The 20,117-nt window shown below is 43.3% G+C and overlaps 1 protein-coding gene across 2 annotated transcripts in view; it reads left to right on the forward strand.

The window, feature by feature from the left end:
• Window positions 1-15,356: 15,356 nt before the first annotated feature.
• The window catches only part of RAB37 (RAB37, member RAS oncogene family), a 57,167-nt gene continuing 52,406 nt past the window's right edge, over window positions 15,357-20,117 (forward strand). Inside the window, exon 1 of one of the 2 annotated variants that reach the window (XM_033961236.1) lies at window positions 15,357-15,599. In XM_033961236.1, coding sequence (XP_033817127.1) covers window positions 15,483-15,599 — 117 coding nt within the window. In that variant the 5' untranslated portion in view covers window positions 15,357-15,482. The remainder of the gene's footprint in view (window positions 15,600-20,117) is intronic. The other variant, XM_033961235.1, reaches the window with a different exon arrangement.

The following is a 20,117-nucleotide window of genomic DNA, read 5'->3' on the forward strand; positions in this document are numbered from 1 at the left end:
ACCTGCTGTCACGCCAGTGTCGGCTTTTCCTCTGATGCTACTTTCTGGACCTGCACCTAGGAAGTGACGTCAGAGGAAGGGGAAGGGAAGCAGTACGCGTGCTGCAGGAGGGGGCGGAGGAGCGTGTGGAGGTGAGGGGCGGAGAAGAGGATGGGGGAGGTGCGCCACTGCCCCAGGCACCTCTCACCCCTCACTACACCGCTGACTATCATTGAATAATGACCTCGAAGCATTTAAGGCAAACAGCAGGTACTGAAAGAACATTATCAGATACTTTCATAGTATTGGGCAGTAATATATTACTTTTAAAAATAATGAGTAATTGTAATGATTAACTATAATATATTACACTAGTATTTTAGCCCGTTACATTAACGGGTGCTAGAATATATGTCTGTGTGTCTTTATTTCTGTCTCTCTCTCCCTCCCGCTGTCTGTCTCTCTCCCTGGCCCCCTTTGTCTGTCTGTCTTTCTGTGTCTCTCCTTGCCCCTGTGTCTTTCTTCTTTTCTTTCTATCTATCTGTCTCTCTCCCTGCCTCCTATGCAGCAGCATTTCTCTCCCACCACTTCCCTGTGCAGCAGCCACAGCAGAATTCCCTCCCCCTCCATTTCTCACCCCTCACTTCCCTGTGCAGCAGCAGCGTTTCCCCTACCCCCCCTTCCCTTCCCGTGGTCCCGACTAACCTTCCGATTCCAACAGCGTCTGCAGCACTCTACACACTGCTGCTTCGGGGCCTTAGATGGCCCCGAAGCAGCAGTGTGTAGAGTGTTGCAGACGCTGCTGGAATTGGAAGGTTTCAGGACCCGCAGCCCTTGCCAGACCCGAAGCGAGCTCTGGGTTTTTTTGTTGTTTTTTTTTACGGGGGCCCAGCCGGAGCAGGAGGAGAAGCCTGGGAGGCAGCAATTAAAGTTCGTTCCGGCCCCTGCTGACATCGCCCTGGCCAGTTCACATCCTTCAGACTGCAAGAGCCGCCGTGTCCGACAGGCTCTGCGCCGCCGCGAGCATGCGCACTCCTACCTTCGGCTCCCTACAGCTCACGGAAAACGGGAGCACGCAGGTGGAAGTGCGCATGCGCGCTTAGGGCTTTATTATATTAGATTTTTCAGTAATGAGTAATTTAGGCCCTCTTTTTCTAAGCCGCATTTGAGGTTTCTACTGTGGCCTGGAGCGCTAAATGCCCTGATGATCATGGGAATTCTATAAGCGTAGGAGCATTTAGCGCCCCGGGCTGTTGTAGAAACCTCTATCGCGGCTTAGTAAAAGGGTGGGGGGAATACTGTCTAGTTACTTTTTTTAGTGACATCTGTCAGAATTTTTTTTTTTTTTTGCATCATTAGGGCCCATTATTGGGTTGTTTCTGGTTTCCGCAAACTTCCTTTTGAGTGAAATTGCATGAGGTGATAAAGATGGCAGGGTCGTCAACATTTAAGCACTCTGTTTATGTCAAATATTTTTGATTTAGTTAGTGGAAAAGACAATATTTATGTTAGGAGCAAGATGTCTGGTAAGCCGTAAACCTGAGCGGGATAAAGTGGCACCAATGCCAGAAAAGAAATAAAATCTTGTTGAATCAACTGTTGATTTTAACCAGACAGCATGAAGTAATTTTTCTGAGTAATTACTGCTGTTATGAATCCACCCTCCCCCAGCCGGCTCGATGGTCTTCAGAGTTAGTTATTCTGGTTCCTGAGGAAGGGAGTTTATTCCCGAAACCATGCCTGGTTGACCTACTTTTCCTGCGGATTTTCTAGCTTTCGGGAGTCCGTTTCACCTCTCATTTCCAGCTAAGTCGGCGCTTTTGATTCTTGTGGGAGTTGTTCTTGGGGGAGGTTCTCTAAGAGACTGTTGATTGACTTCACTCGTGTGTGTTGCTTTGTGCTTTATTTTTTGCACTTTTTGCACTTATTGATTTATTTCACACACCTTGGAAGTGCCCCATGATGGTGTGGTGGCAGGGACTGGTTGTCCTTGTCTCATGATGTGAGCGCAGGAGCATTGCTCCTTTCGCTGCTTTATCACACTGAGGGCACTCCATCACTAAATTTATATTAAATTATTCCAATTACTCTTCGGAGTTTCACTGTTGTGTGTTCACGAGTGTTTGGGCAGTGAGCAGTCTCTTCGAGAACCAATTGATCTTTACTGCCTCTCTTTTTGGTATCTTGTTATGAATCCACTAGCAGCTGCGCAGGAAAAGCATATATATAAATCTGTATGGAATGCTCAGAGGGCTTTAGCGCGGGAAATGTGCGTGGCAGAGATGGCTGAAAATTGTATTTAAATCCAGTCAAATGTATGCTAATATCGTCATTTTCTATGCCCTCCTGATGCTGAGAAAACAGTGCTCAGAGCTGGCAGTGGAAGGTTTGAAGAGAATTTCTTTGGATTTCCAATTTGCTGGTTTCAGTTTCTTTTGAAAGTGGAAGGAAGACCGTGCAAGCCTGTACATGCCGGTGCTAAGAAAGAAATGTGTGCAAGTCCTGGCAAGTCGAAAATTAAAAGCACACAGTGGCATCTGTTTTCTGTGCTAAAATATAAGCCTTCCAAGTAAAAAATAAAATTGAAAAGCTTATATTTAAGGGCACCAAAGATGTGTGCTGCATGATTGGGTTTGCCTGGCGCATGCGCACAAGAGCTGCGCTTACCGTGGAACTCTTTACACATGCATCAAGCGGGGTCCCTCTCCCTTGCCTTCACTTTTACAGCATGCATATAATTTGAATATCATTTCCTTTGAGCACTGGAGAGCTATTTTGGTGCGCTGTGTCAGCCTGTTGATGTCTTAGCTTCTGTTCCTACCCCCATTATAATTAACAGTCAGAAAGAGCTGAAGCCAGGGGCAACTCTGCGTTGAAACTCGGGCGTGGAGAATAAGCTTCACCTGGGGGTACTTAGGATCAGATTTACCCTTCCCATGGGCTCTCCAGACTTTTCTTTGCAGATCACATTTCATTGCTGTGCATGGATTTAATTACTGAGCACTGATCGTGGTCGTTGGCTGCATGATTAATTTGAAGAATGTTTTTTTTCATATTTTTAGTGTTTTAATGTAGCTCGTTGCTGGTGTGAAACCCTTCTAAGCAGGCAATATTTCTCTGTCTACCACACTATTTAATGACCTTGATTTCAACAGCATTGCTCTCTGACAGATCAAACCTACCATCTTGTTAGCACTGACTGTCATGAGAGATATGCATTAAATAACTTTAAGGGTTATTGGGAAATGCTATTTCTGCCTTCTTGTACTGCTGACAGTACATTGACGCCCTTCTGTGGCAGCAACTGGAAATACAAGATCAAATGCTCGAGAGACACTCCCTGTCTCCCCTTCCCTCTTCTCTGTCTACTTCCTCCTTCTACCAAAGTCTTATACAGGGGTATCAATACCTCCTTTTTCCTACTGGCCATACCTCTCCTTATGCTAGGTTGCGCAGGGAGAGGTATGGCCAGTAGGAAAAAGGAGGAATTGATGCCCCTGTGAGACCTGGTGCCCCTGGGATCTCATTGATGCCCCTGGTGAGACCTCATTTAGAATATTGTGTACAATTCTGGAGGCCGCACCTTCAAAAAGATATTAAAAGGATGGAGTCGGTCCAGAGGAAGGCTACTAAAATGGTGTGTGGTCTTCATCATAAGGCGTATGGGGACAGACTTAAAGATCTTAATCTGTATACTTTGGAGGAAAGGCGGGACATGGGAGATATTATAGAGACATTTAAATACCTACAGTCAAATCTCAGTTTGTGAGTGTTTTGCAAGACAAACAAAACACTCCTGCAAACATTGACTCACAAACCGAGCGTTGACTCAATATGCGAGCTCCCACCCCCGAGAACCGGCTTCACCCCCCCTCGCCCGCGGCCTCCCCAACCCTCACCTCAAGCAGACACTGGCACGCAACACCAACCGACAGAGCCTGCCGCTGACCTCTGCTGGGCTTTGAGCATCTGCGTATGCTCAAGGCCTTCTGGCTCCCACTCTCACCGAGATTCTCATGAGATTCTCGGAGAAACTGGAAGGTCATCAGTGAGTCTTGTGATCTTATCTGGGCAGGCAAGTGGTTCCAAAGACGGGGGATGAAGTGGCTGTATGAGCGTTTATGAGCTGCTTACATTTGGAGGGATCTTCCTGCAGGGATGTATAGTCGTCTCTCGGCTTCAGAGCGGCATGGGCGGGCGGGAGTTTGGATGTGATTGATGTAGGCAGGCGTTTGTTAACTGATAGCCCCAGCATCATTCTGGCAATATAGGAAAAGGAGAAGGATTTTTGCCTGGGACTCTGTGAAGCTGGGTGCCACTGGAGTTTTAAACACTGTGATGGTATTTGTGCCAGTTTGGAGATTTGGTCCTCCAGGCAAAATGACATTAGTAAACTACTTCATGATTTTTTACATATTGCTAGTGTGAAGTTTTAAAAGTTTTCAGTTACTGTAGTGAGCAATATTTTAAGTAAACAAACAGAGAATGTGCCCATGAAATTGCTACCAATTACAGAATCGCCCTTCTTCTCTCCCCTTTTCTGTCTTCTCTACCAGCCCTCCCACCCATCCCTTTCTTAACCTAATGGCCTACTAAAGGGGTAGGCAATTCCGGTCCTCGAGAGCCGGAGCCAGGTCAGGTTTTCAGAATATCCATAATAAATATGCATGAGATAGATTTGCATCTCAAGAAGGCACTGCATGCAAATCCATCTCATACATATTCATTATGGATATCCTGAAAACCTGACCTGGCTCCGGCTCTCGCGGACCGGAATTGCCTACCCCTGGCCTACTATAAACTGCCCCCACAGATTAGATCCCTTGAAGGACTCCTTAACCTCTTCACCTAACTCCCCTGCCCACGACTGATAGATTACAAAGAAATGTATATTGATACAAGATCCTCAATATGTGTCGCGGTAGGATAAAAACTTGTATTGAAAAATCTTGCACTGTAACTATGACAAATTTAACCTGTAAACTATATATTATATATATATTGGTTTTAGATCCCTAGTTTGTGTCGGGTTAGGACAAAAACTTGAATTGAAAAACCTTGGACTGTAACTAAGGCAGATTGTAACCTATAAACTGTGTATTATGTATGTTAGCCTATAATCCATTCTGATCTCTTTGGGGAAGTCGGAATAGAAAATGAAATAAATAAATATAATCCAAAAACAGAAATGCACGTGGATGGTATCAAAAGAACGGCGCTTGGTGTAGCTTATTTCCATTCAAAATCTATTGCGTTCAAAATAGGGCTCATAATTTGATAAATTTAGATATCTTCTCTCCTTTACCAATTATTGACATCCTTTCCATATGCAACATGACACACATGCAATTTCACCACTGTGTTATAGCGAGTACTTCTTTATTTGATCCAATGGGACTGATGCATCTCTTATCTATTAAATCGGTTGTCTTAATAAAGAGACATTGCTCATTCGATTCTAGTTCCAAATTGTTCTCTAAGTCCAATAAGCACAATTTCGCAGGACAAGGGATGGAATGCCCCATCAGTTATTCCCAAAAGTCTCCATAATCTATCCCAAAATTGTGCAATGGCCGGGCAACACCACCAATAATACATTCCCAATACCTTTCCAGTTACTTTGAAAGCAAAGTAGCTAAGGACAGGTTTTGACCCCCATTATGAACAAAAAAGCGAGATATGTGAAAGATTTATACTTTAGCGGCATAAATCTTGGATCTGTGAATTTTCAGTGGCACTATACAAGTAGGGCTGTTAAATATTCTTACAGATTGTCCCAGCACTATGGATGGTGCCAGGGCAGAACAAGATACAACATGGGTGCTGTGCCCAGTTACAGGAATAGCTGTCCATCTTCAGCTACTAGTCATATAACTACATGACTGTTTTTTAGAATAGCAAAAAGACTGTCCTAACTTAGATCATTGTGAGGGAAACCAGCCAGGACATAGACATCCACAAGGAAATGGTCCCTTTGTAATAAACAGTTCTCTAGCCTCACAATACACTGGTTAAATTTACAATGTATGTTCAAAGGGCAAGTTTCCTTCCTATGCCCTTTGCAAGAGTCCATAGGTAGACACAGAACATGAAACACGATTCAGAGAACCAAGGATGTGTGACACACATTTGGAACACAAGAGCAGGCACAGGTAGCAGAGATCATGGCCAGCTGGGAACTCAGGAGACAGACAAGGATCAAGAAACACAACAAAAAACCACAGACAATAATCTACTGCTGGTCCAGCCCAGAAGCAGATTATATAAACCCCTGCTCTCTGGGCTGTACCTAGCCAGGACCAATCAGCAACACATGGCGAGGAGACCAGAAGCAAGAGGGCACAGGTATCCCACAAGGAACCACAGCACCTTCTACAGTCAGGGAGGCTCATGCTCAGCATATGCCCAGTCCAAGCTTCCTACAGGCCCTGAAAATCACTTAGCTATACTGGTGGCAAATGAATATTATCACTTCACACAGCGCAAGTGGCTGCCATTTTTTAATCATTTTAGCCTATTTTACAAAATACTAGACTATTTATTTTATTGTTCCCCTTCCTTTTGTTTTGGTCCTTCTCCCCCCTCTTTCTCTTTATACAAATTGTATTTCTGCCCTTTTCCATCCTATATCGGTAAGTTAATGTTTGTCAGTGCGTTTGATTGTTTGTAGCATTATTTGTAATTTGTTTTTAATGTACGCTCTTTTTATACTTTGCTTTTATATTATGTAAAACCGCTTTGAATTTTAATAAGGCGGTATATCAAATTTTAAAATAAACCTGAAACCTGATATTCAGCGCCACCGATTATATTAATATGGGTGCTGAATATATATTTTTAATGCTGCAGTTGTCATTTTTAAATCTGCTCATCACACCAACTGAATATTGATCCCCACCTGGTAAAAAAAAATAAAAATAAAAATAAGTAAGAAGAAAGCTGATGCTAAGTTCCCATGGGAGAAGAATTTCATTTTTAGAAAGGGTTCACTTTTTATCAAAACAATCTTTTTGTAATCAATGTTTTGTCACTGTCTCTTTACACAATAAGCAGATATCACTGAAGGTACCGTTTAGGTGAGAAAAAAAGTTATACCTGCTGGCATCTTGATGGAAAAAAACAATGAATTAATAATGTACACATAAGGTAATTGGTATTTTCACTGGTGAATTCTGCAGGAGTGCTAAGCGGATTGTTGGCATGTTCCAAGTGTGTGTGTGTTACTGAAATCTAGCTGAAAATAAGAGGCAGCGAAGAGGGAGGGGTCTGTATGGCAAGATATAGATGAGATGAAAGACATAAACAAATCATTTCCCCTGTTGGAAAGCCAGTGGAGAGGCAATTTTCAGAGTACAGGACTATGGTTCTGACTGATCTTCCTTTGGATGCCACAGGGTGAATCTTTTGTAGGTGGAGCCAGTGACCCCCTATCAGTGTATCAAAAAGTAGACAGAACCAGAAGAAGTGATGCTTCTCTTGGCTGTGTGGGAGATTTTGGCACTATGAATTAGAAGGGTAAGTACTAGTTTTGAAAGCAGTGCTTCCCTGAGGCAGGCTTCAATTCTGAAACAAGGAACGGGGCGGGTTTGCGACACAGATTGAATTTAATATTTGATGACTACTCTTTTATTGACTTTTTAATAAATATTCACTCATTTTAACTCTGGTTGATGTGTACAGGTCCATCCCCATTTCTTCACTGTTTGTAAGCTTACATGGATCAGAGTAGTGGACCTACTTTGGTGAACTTGCTTTATCTCCTCCATTGTAGCTGGAGTGGAAGATAAAAGCTACCACTGGTCTCGACCTGCTACCTTTTGTTTTAAAAACTGACCACTGTTCCCCTTTACTCTTCAACTTGGCTCTAGAACCTCTCCTTATTAAATTCAGATCCAACCCCTTAATCATCGGAGCAAAATTTGACTCCTTAGAAATCAAACTGTCTATGCCGATGATGTGCTACTCTATTCTAACCCTAGCTCCATACCACATCTACTACAAGATATTGCTCGATTCTCTGAAATCTCAGGCTACAAACTTAATATCTCTAAAACTGAAGTACTGCCACTGAATTGTCCCGAAGCTATACACATTATTAAATAATAATAATAATAATTTTATTTCTTATATACCGCTGTACCATGAGGTTCTAAGTGGTTTACAGTAGAAACAGAAGAAATGCAATAAGTAAGATTAATTAAGATGAAGAGAAAGTACTTAGAGTTCCCTGACTGTCCCAAAGGCTCACATTCTTGCTAAAGTACTTGAGAAAAATAAATTAGTTAGGTTATAAACATAGAGTAGAAGAAGGTAGGAAAACAGTTCATAGGAAAATTAATTTCGAATACATTATACATTATATATTGTTCAAGGCAGAATACAAATTATAGGAATTACCAAAACAATTGCGTAATAAAGATTATCTAGATAAATTACATAACAGTGATTCGTGTACATTACATGGTGTGGTAGAGGATTCAATTTTGAGAATTACATATCAAGGGAATCAAGTGATAACAGAATATAGTGGAGATTATCAGTATATATGGTTTACAGATTGGAAGTTACCTAATAATGAAGTAAGAAATTTATTGGATAGTGTGGAAAATGTTTATATAGGAATCAGAGTATGTATGATAGGAAAGGTTCTAAGAATTGAATTAATGTGTTATTCTATCGAGGGAGAGCTTGTACATAAAGGGAGGATATTAGTTGGTAATGACGTGTTTTCTGAATAGAAATGTTTTGATTTCTTTTCGAAACACTTTGATGTCTGTTGTATTGATCATTAGTTTGGTGATTGTGGGGTCAATTTTTATAAATCACATGGACTTCAATGTTCCACTACTAAGATAAAATATTTAGGTATTCAAGTTGCAGCTACCATTTCAGATATGCAAAAAACTTACTCGACTACTGCAACATCATTTATCTGGGATCTTTCAAGAAAACTATTCAAAGACTCCGAATCATCCAAAACTCAGCCGTCCGACTGATTTTTGGCATTAAAAAACTGGGACCACGTAACCCCCTATTACCAGAAACTTCATTGGCTGCCCCTGGAGGCGAGAGTCTTGTTTAAATTTGCCTGTCTTTGTTTTAAATCTATGCTTGGCTTGGCCCCCACATACCTGGTTGCACATTTCAACTTGGACTGCCCCAGCAGACCTATACGCAGAGTCCATATATTCATCCATCCATCAATAAAGGCCTGCTGATACAAAAGATACCTAGACAGAACACTTGCTTTCCAAGCATCTTAATAACGCACGCTTCCTCCTATCTAAGTTTTAGAAAACTAGTAAAAACAAACTTGTTCAACCGATTTGTATCCTAATTGCTTCCTTTGCCCTATCGCTTTACTCCATCTGATTTTTACCACGTTCTCTCATTTCCCCTCGGCTCTTGGCCTACTGGAATTGATGTCTGTCCAGTGCCCCACTCTCGCTGATTGTTTGCAGCAGGCTTCTGCTCTCTTTTTCCTGTATCCACTTCTTGTACTTTAATACCTTCCTGTACCTATCTTCGCTGATTGTCCAGCTCCTCTTGTTGTAAACCACCTCAAACTACTATTATAATTCTGATCTCCTTTTAGACATTTCAAACAAACTCACTTCTAAATGGACGCCACTAAAATTATCATGGTGGGGTAGGATAGAGACGGTCCGTATGATTATCCCTGCTGTCAATTATATTCTAGGAATGCTACCTTTCTATCTCTCCCACTACACTTATACAACAATTGACTCTATTCTAACGAAATTTATTTGGAACAACAAAACCTCGAGAATTAGTCTCAAAAAACTGAAAAGGCCCAGAGCTGAAGGTGGTGTTAACTTTCCTTGCTTCAAAATTTACCATACTGCCTTTATAATGAGACAAGGTTCAAAATGGTTAGCCACGAGATCAGCTGAGGAAGAAATTCCTACTTGGCTCCACGTAGAACAAAAACTACTAGCTCATACCTCAATTGCTCTCTTTCCCTTTTTGGATAGACCCCCGAAACCTTTGGCACACCTTCATATACAAGATACTTCAAAAGTAATCAAATATATTGATGGCAAATTGGAAATTCCCTGGTTATCTACTAGCTATATGCCCATCTGGAACTCTACCAAATTACTGATACAAGGTCAACCCATTCATTGGCCTATATGGGAAAAAGCAGATATCTGGACTTTCAAACAACTCTTATATAACAAATCCTGGATACCATTCACTACACTATCACTACACTATCACTACACTACACTACCATTCACTACACTTAATATCATCTCCCTATGACCCAATACTTCTCTTGGCTCCAACTGAAACACTGCATTACAGACTTCTGTACTTCCCATACACTTACAATTCTAGAGGCCACACTACCGAAAAGATGTGCTGAGAGTTGAGTCGGTGCAACGGATGGCCATCAGGATGGTCTCGGGCTCAAGGATCTATTGTACGAGGAAATGCTGAAAAATTTGCGGCTGTACTCACTCAAGGAACGTAGGGAGAGAGGAGACATGATCGAGACGTTTAAGTATATTACCGGCCATATCGAGATGGAAGAAGAGATTCTCTTTCTCAAAGGACCCTCAGCCACAAGAGGGCATCCGCTCAAACTCAGGGGTGGGAAATTTCATGGCGACACCAGGAAATATTTCTTCACCGAGAGAGTGGTTGATCCTTGGAACAAGCTCCCGGTGCAGGTGATCGAGGCAAACAGCGTGCAAGAATTTAAGAGCAAATGGGATGCCCAGTGGGATCCCTTAGAATGTTAAGCCAAGGGAACCTGTCACCAGGAGTGGGATCCCTAGGATAGTAGACTTGGGGGTGGGTCAGTAGAGTGGGCAGACCTGATGGCTATGGCCCTTATCTGCCGTCATCTTCTATGTTTCTATGTTACTGATTCTACTCCCTCCATATTAGATCTCAGTATGAAATTTAGCAAGGAACAGAGTGAAGCTTCCAACTGGTATAAGACTTTACAATTAAAATCATTTAACTGGCACGCCCGAGGTTCAAGATATCTGGAGTAAACATAAGAACATAAGCAATGCCTCTGCTGGGTCAGACCTGGGGTCCATCGTGCCCAGCAGCCCGCTCACGCGGCAGCCCAACAGGTCCAGGACCTGTGCAGTGATCCTTTATTTATACCCTTCTATCCCCCTTTCCAGCAGGAAATTGTCCAATCCTTTCTTAAACCCCAATACTGTACTCTGCCCTATTACGTCCTCTGGAAGCGCATTCCAGGTGTCCACCACACACTGGGTAAAGAAGAACTTCCTAGCATTTGTTTTGAATCTGTCCCCTTTCAACTTTTCCGAAAGCCCTCTTGTTCTTTTATTTTTCGAAAGTTTGAAGAATCTGTCCCTCTCTACTCTCTCTATGCCCCTCATGATCTTATAAGTCTCTATCATATCCCCTCTAAGTCTCCTCTTCTCCAGGGAAAAGAGACCCAGTTTCTCCAATCTCTCAGCGTATGAAAGGTTTTCCATCCCTTTTATAAGACACGTCGCTCTCCTCTGAACCCTCTCGAGTAACGCCATATCCTTCTTAAGGTACAGTGACCAATATTGGACGCAGTATTCCAGGTGCGGGCGCACCATCGCCCGATACAATGGCAGGATGACTTCTTTTGTCCTGGTTGTAATACCCTTCTTGATTATACTTAGCATTCTATTCGCTCTCTTAGCGGCCGCTGCGCACTGTGCCATCGGCTTCATTGTCATGTCCACCATTACTCCCAAGTCCCTTTCTTGGGTTCTCTCATTCAATAGGATCCCTCCCATCGTATAGTTGTACCTTGGGTTTCTGCTTCCCAGATGCAATACTTTACATTTCTCAACGTTGAACTTCATCTGCCATCTCGTCGCCCATTCCCCTAATTTGTTCAAGTCCCTTTGCAATTCTTCGCAGTCCTCTTTAGTCCTAGCTCCACTAAATAGTTTGGTGTCATCCGCAAATTTTATTGTCTCACACTTCGTCCCTGTTTCTAGATCATTTATGAATATATTAAATAGCAGCGGCCTGAGCACCGAGCCCTGCGGAACACCACTCGTGACCCTCCTCCAGTCCGAGTAGTGGCCCTTCACTCCTACCCTCTGTTTCCTACCCTCCAACCAGTTTCTGATCCATCTATGTACATCTCCGTAAAGAAACAGGAACACAGTTAGACAAAGAACAATGGCACATCATTTGGTTACATACATTTAAACTCCTTAGATCCTCTGCTATAATGCAATCCTGCTATTTCTTATTACATAGGGCATTCTGGACACCATTATACAAGCTCTCTAAATTGTCATCGGAAGGAAATAACAGATGTTGGTCCTGCAAATTGGACGTTGGGACTCTTGACCACACAATATATTACTGTCCCATCATATCCAAATATTGGTCCCAAATTTGGGACTTCATTTCCCAAATTTTACCAATTAAGGACCCTATATTTTTAGCGAAAATACTTTTTGGTGAGTTTGCTCTAAACTCTACTCTGTCTAAACATCATATCGCTCTCTTCCAATCTCTAATTATGATAACTATCAAAACCATATTAAATGATTGGAAACATCCTGACAAACTCTCATTTGTTGCATGGTGGAATCTAGTCTGCATTATTTTACAATATGAAGGCATAACTGCCAAAAGGATGCATAGATTCCACAAATTTATGCATATATGGGACCCAATCATTAGTTACTGTAAATCACATCTGACTTCTCCCTTAGCTCAATTATTTCCCTCTGATCAGACTCACTCATAATGGTATAGTTTGTACCTTTGCTTTGGATTAATGCCATGAAACTGCCCAATGATAGATCGATGTTGCCCTTGCTAGTTTTTCTCTGCAATATGCCACTGTGACATTCCTAATTCTTCCTGGCGATGCCAGTTTATATTGCCACACTATCATACTTATAGTGCATAAAGTGTTAATCATATTACCAAATGCTCATGTATCGATATTATACCTGTGTACTTATTATACCTGTAAAACTTGTCATACCTATGTTAAAGTTGTTGTATAACTTTTCTTATCAAGTTTCAAGTTTATTAATTTTTATATACCGCCTATCAAGGTTATCTAAGCGGTTTTACAATCAGATACTCAAGCATTTTTCCCTATCTGTCCCAGTGGCCTCACAATCTATCTAACGTACCTGGGGCTATGGAGGACTGAGTGACTTGCCCAGGGTCACAAAGAGCAGCACAGGGTTTGAACCCACAACCCCAAGGTGATGAGGCTGTAGCTCCAACCACTGCCACTTATTGTTTTATAATAAAAATATTGAACAAAAAAAAAACAAACAAAAAAACTGACCACTGGGCCAGAGCTGCTCTTGAGATGCATTTGGGAATGGGCAGAGGAGATGCCGGAGGTGGGGGCCAGTCAGTTTGGGAGCCTACTACATCCAGTCCAATCCTTTAGTTTTTATACTGGGTCATCCTCTTAAAAAGAAGCTCGACTTGATCTTCTTGATCTAAGAGGATCTAGAATCAGAAAATAATATTAAAAATTGAACTAAGGCCAGCACTGGGGAGACTTGCACGGTCTGTGTCTGTATATGGCCATTTGGTGGAGGATGGGCTGGGGAGGAATTCAGTGGCTGGGAGGGTGTAGATGGGCTGCAGTAGGAACCCAAGCACAGTACCGGGTAGAGCTTTGGATTGTTGCCCAGATATAGCTAAGAAGAAAAAAAATTTAAAAATTTAAATTGAATCAGGTTGGGCAGACTGGATGGACCATTTGGGTTCATCTACTATGTTACTATATTACTATGAGAAAAAAAAGCCCACACTAAAAATCAGTTGGGAAATGAAGTACAATCCTAAATCTTATAGTAGAACTATTTATACAAATGTTTTTTTTTTTTGGGGGGGGGGGTTAAGTATTAATTTTAGAGAAGAAATTGATCTGATCTCTACAGGAAGCTCATTCCAGTTTGAAATGAGGGTGTATACAGTGCTCCCCTGCAAATTTGCGGTCTGCGATTCGTGGTCCCGGTCATTCGCGGTATTTTCCAACTGCAAATGACCGGGCAGGAGAGGGCAGCCAGAGCGCTGGCGAGCGAAGGAAATCACTCGCAGCATGCGCCGACCGCCTCTTCCTGTACTAAAGCCGGGCCTCACCAATCAGGAGCTGCCCTCTCCGGCTGCCCTCTCCTATCACCCCCGCTAAAAAACGTATTTGCGGTTTTTCAGCATTCACGGGGGTTCCTGGAACAGAACCCCAGCGAATATCGGGGGAGTACTGTATAATGGAAAGAGAAATATAGCCTGGTACCTTTAGGCCAGTGGTCTCATACTCTCAGCCTGCCAGGTACTATTTTGAGGCCCTGGATATGTTTTTCATATTCACAAAAGTAAAATAAAACAGTTTCTTGATCATCTGTCTCTTTAGCTATAAATCCTCAAAAATATGTGAAACACACTAAATCCTTATAAGCTTGGCTACAATACAAGACCAAATGTCCAACCTGGAACTATTGGAGAATTATCATAAGGATCTCAAGCGCTCACAGCTAAAAGCTCGATTTATTTTTCAAGCTAATAACCAAAAGGTGAGCTATCATTGGTCCCATAAATTCTCCTATTTTAAATTCTTCTTTTTTATCTACAAACTTTTTATATATAAATATATTTTTTTATAAAGTGTAATATAAATCCTATTTTGCTTCATACATGTTGCATTACAATACTTCTTCAGTATACTGGTTTTGATTAATAAATAGCACTCTCTCACTCAAGATTGTACTTAAAGAGTACTTAGCTTCATGACTCACTCAAGATTGTACTTAAAGAGTGTACTTTATAAAAAAATATATTTATATATAAAATGTTTGTAGATAAAAAAGAAGAATTTAAAATAGGAGAATTTATGGGACCAATGATAGCTCACCTTTTGGTTATTAGCTTGAAAAATAAATCGAGCTTTTAGCTGTGAGCGCTTGAGATCCTTATGATAATTCTCCAATAGTTCCAGGTTGGACATTTGGTCTTGTATTGTAGCCAAGCTTATAAGTCTTTAGCTATTAATGACAATATTATTATTAAGACTTAGCCAAAAGGGAAGATTTACAAACTATAATTGTCATTTCTTTAACAAGACATTAACTATTTTTTTCTGAGGCCCTCCAAGTTTGAGACCACTGCTTTAGTCCCTGCTCAAATGAAGGAAAAGAAAGTTTCTACAATTGAGAAGTTCTTGATCTCCTAATTGGTAAAGAGTTAAAGGAAACGCAGCCCAAAGGCATATTGCATTTTAAATACTCCACTGGCACTGGGAGCTGGTACTCTCGAGGGCACTGCCAGGCGGCACCGAGGGCGCCCAGTCGCCCTCCGTTCGCCAGCCTTAGGGCTGCAAGCGGCACGTGGTTTGGAGGCGGGGCTTCACCGGGCAAGTGGGAGGCGCGCGCCGTCTCGGCCGATCGCTGGCCGCAGGTGGTCGAGAGACTCTCCGTCCGACGGCGGCGCTGACGGGGCTCCGTCCCCCGGGAGGGCGGGGGGGAGAGATGAGCCGGAGGGAGCCGTCAGCGGTCGCGAACGGGGCGTGTCCGGCCGAGGAGGGCAGATCCCGGGCTCCGCACCGCTCCCGGAGCACCTGCTGCAGCCACGACATCACTTGCAAGGTCGGAATCCTTCCGGTTGCTCTCCGGGGATGGAAGGGGGGGGGGAGGGACAAAGTTAAGGCTCGGCCGCACCGGGAGAGGGGGCGGCGGCGGCTGATCGCCTTTCCTGCACGCCGCTAATCTGCCCGTTTAAAATGGTTGAACGGAGCTGATAGGGTAAAAGGGCGTGGCTGGCATGGCATGGCATGGCATGGCATGGGGGGGGGCAAGGGATAGGTTCCGTGCACATGCTTCTGTGGGCTCCTTTGCACCGAGAAGTGCAAATGGTGCCTCTAAGCCAGGGGTCTCAAAGTCCCTCCTTGAAGGCTGCAATTCGGTCGGGTTTTCAGGATTTCCCTAATAAATATGTATGAGATCTATGTGCATGCACTGCTTTCAATGCATATTCATTGGGGAAATCCTGAAAACCCGACTGGATTGCGGCCCTCAAGGAGGGACTTTGAGATCTCTGTTCTAAGCCCTTCCCTGGGAGCGATAGCTCCTCTGGGTGCCATGTGATGTTTGTTTGGGGATTTTTTTTATTTTTTTTTTTGGGGGGGGGGGGGTGAGGATGGGGGTGGGGAGACTGCCAGAAAGCCTCCAAAACTTGAGGAGGGTTTAACACAAGACTGCCATTCTTGAGATAAATTCCTGACATCCCAAATTAAATAAATCCCTCTTAATTCACTTGCCCCACCCCTACCCCAGCACACCCACCCAGAAACCAGTTGGTTGCATGCAAGATGACGGAAAATGAGACTGAAGCTGAAGGAACTTGTGTGGCAAGACTTAAGGGCTCCTTTTACGAAGGTGCGCTAGCTGAAAAACTACCGCTATTCTGCGTGTTAAGGCCCTAACGCACCTTCCTAAAAGGAGCCCCAAGATATGGACTAGAGCAGGGTTCTCAAAGTCCCTCCTCGAGGGCCGCAATCCAGTCGGGTTTTCAGGATTTCCCCGATGAATATGCTTGAGATCTATGTGCATGTACTGCTTTCAATGCATATTCATTGGGGAAATCCTGAAAACCCGACTGGATTGCGGTCCTCAAGGAGGGACTTTGAGATCCCTGGTCTAGAGACATAGGAGGAGTTTTATGTGTGCAGCTCCAGTAGGAGCTGTGCTGTGGACACCAGTTCGGGTTGATTTTGTTTAGCAGTGGAAATCTAGATTGAAAAGAACTTTCCCCTACCCAGAAACCAGTTGGTTGCATGCAAGATGCCAGAAAATGAGACATTCCTTATGGATGTGCTGAAACTGAAGGAACTTATGTTCTAAGCCAGGGGTCTCAAAGTCCCTCCTCGAGGGCCAGAATCCAGTCGGGTTTTCAGGATTTCCCCCAATGAATATGCACGAGATCTATTAGCATACAATGAAAGCAGTGCATGCAAATAGATCTCATGCATATTCATTGGGGAAATCCTGAAAACCTGACTGGATTCCGGCCCTCAAGGAGGGACTTTGAGGCCCCTTTTCTAAGCCTAAGGTATGGACCAGAGACAGTCACAGCTGACAGATCTGTCTAGAGACATAGGAGGAGTTTTGTGTGTGCAGCTCCAGTAGGAGCTGTGCTGTGGACACCAGTTTTGGGTTGATTTTGTGTAGCGGAAAGCTTGTATCAACAGTGGAAATCTAGATTGAAAGGAACATTATTTTGGGATCCGAGTTCTCCTCTCAGCTAGATGAGAACCGACATCTCAACCAATGGCTTTTCACCATACAGCAGAGGCTCCCCCAGGAAAACTATATCTTGGAAGTTGAGAACCGACATCTCAACCAATGGCTTTTCACCATACAGAAGAGGCTCCCCCAGGAAAACTATATCTTGGAAGTGTGACTACTAGCCAAAAGCGCCTCCAGCCAGAGATCAAATAAAGCATCTACCTACTTACCAGGAATAGATGAGGACCTGAGGGTGTGAAAGGCTTATTTCAGTATTCTTTGGGCAGGAGAGAGAGTGTAGGTTTGGCTTCAGACGGGCCTGGTTATGTCCTTTCTGCAAAAGAGGGTCTTCATCAGGCCAGGGTGGTCCCATTAAGCACATGTAAACTGAACTTAAAATGGAGGTGTAGGATACAAATATAACTGCCGGCGTCCATAGCCCAGCCCTTCCTTGCAAGGATATCTGAGTAAATGTTGACAGTGGCAGGTGTTGTCTTTCTCCCTCTGAAACGCCCAAAGTAGAAAACCCAACCTGTCATGTTCACATTTCCTTCCCATTTAAGTGATTTTTTTTTCCTCTGGTGAGAAGGTTGCTATTATGAAGAATACTTTATATACTCCTTGATTTTAAATGGTTACAAAACCAAAATTGATTGGAATATTCTTTCACCTTTGAGGCTACAGTTTCATCAACTCCTAAAGTCTCATACGGTATCTGTTGATGACATTCACTCGATGGGCGCCCCACTTGTTACTCTGCAAACATCGATGCGATAATTGAGCTCGGACCAGACTCTCCGAAGCATATCCAGTGTGATCACGTTTATAGCTTCAGCGATGCGTTCCTGCAGATCATCCATAGTTGCGGGTAATGGAGGTACGTACACTCTGTCTTTCACGTACCCCCAAAGGGAAAAGCCACACACAGTCATGTCCAGTGATCTCAGGGGGGCCACTTGAGGAACACCTGGTCATTTTGTTGCGTTGCATGATCTGGAGGTTGTAACTTCTGCACCAATTGCAGCTTATAAGGGTGAAAGTGCAAGCGATTGGGTAAGATCTTGCTAACCGTGCTTTTTGGGACTTGTATTTGCTGTCATCTTATTTATAAACATATTCCAATAAGTTTTGATTTTGAAACCATTTAAAATCAAGGAGTTTTTTTGTGGGCAGGCACTCTGATATATATATATTTTTTTACCACCATTTTGCAAGATTAATCTCCTCTTGACACTACAGCCTCTTCCATTGATTCTGTCCCACCCATGGGACGGAATTACTCTTCTTTCTCCAACAACAAAAAGACCTATTCCAGGATCAGCTTTTTTAGGGGGGAAAAGATTTTCCCAAAGCAGTGGCGATTAGAATAAAAATCTTCCCACGGCGATTTTGAATTTGTATTTTCTGATCCAGACCTAGCCAAACACCGTGGATTACGAGCCAGTTTATTAGTTCACCAGGTTCCTAAAGCAGCAGACACCTGGTTCACGCCATGACCCAGAGGCACAGGGACCAACGTTTCAAAACTATTGAGGAGACTAACCTTAACCCTTTCAGGACCATAAGGATCGTAGGCCAATTTTTGTGGTTTTGACGACATTTTTATGGTAAAAAGGGCTTGCAGATGCCAAAAAATTGATTTTTTTTTGTGAAATATCATTATTTTTATTTAAAAAATCAAACTTCTGGCTTATGGACAGTGTGGCAAGTGAATCTTCTCGTCAATCTGGCAACGACGCTAATGAATGAATGTCGGAACCAGTTTGTTTACATAAAGGCAGTATCATATGGAATCCGTACATATCAAATTTAGAACTGTAGACTATCCCAATCAAAATTTATGGGATTTTAAAGTTATGGGACAAATATGTCCCTTGGTCCTGAAAGGGCTACCCCACATTACCCCTCGGACACAGTGAAAGAGTTTGATCAGTAACGGAAGTTCTCACGGACTTACTACTGCATTTTCAGAGCCAACAGCTATGGGTGGGAAACGGAGCAGCTCTGCCACAGACAAGATGCTGGATGGGTGGCACAGACTGGGATCAGTTATGCTGCATTTTCATGGCATGTACTGGATGAGCGCATAAAGACGGATAAGGTGGCAAACCTAACACCAGGCCTGATCACTTACGAAGCATCCATAGCATCTGAAGAGGATGGAGTCCACCTAATGGTTAGTGGAGTGACTTGAGAACCAGAGGAACTGAGTTCAATTTCCACGTCTGCTCCTTGTGACTCTGGGCAAGTCACTTAACCCGCCTTTGCCCCTTAATAACTACCTGTATAATATGTAAATTGCTTTGATTGTAACCACAAAACATTAACATGATAAAATATTTTGACACCCACCAGACAGGACTTCACACGATCGGTTTGCGACCCGATTTCCCTCCGACCCGATTCACTAACCTGTGTCCTTATCATCCTCCGATCCGCGCATGCAAATGAGGGGGAACGGCATGCAAATGATGGCAGGCAGTGATTCACAAACAAAAACCCTGAAACACCGACTGGGCTGGCCGATCACAAACAAGCGACGGCTGAGGACCAGTCGCTGAGGTCCTTTCCGACTGCCCTGCCTTCTGCCGCCCTGCTCTCTTCCCTGTTTTTCTGGTCTCTGCCCCAAACTCCTGCTTTCAGCCCCGATCTCCTGCCTGCCCCGAACTACCTGCAGACATAGAAACATAGAAGATGACGGCAGAAAAGGGCTACAGCCCATCAAGTCTGCCCACTCTGCTTACCCACCCCCTGTCTATGCCCTAATGACCCAATTTCCTTATCTTGACCCTCGTAGGGATCCCACATGGGTATCCCATTTATTCTTAAAGTCTGGCACGCTGTCTGCCTCGATCACCTGCACTGGAAGCTTGTTCCAAT

Source organism: Geotrypetes seraphini, chromosome 10 (assembly GCF_902459505.1).
Source record: "Geotrypetes seraphini chromosome 10, aGeoSer1.1, whole genome shotgun sequence".
Classification (NCBI taxonomy): domain Eukaryota; kingdom Metazoa; phylum Chordata; class Amphibia; order Gymnophiona; family Dermophiidae; genus Geotrypetes; species Geotrypetes seraphini.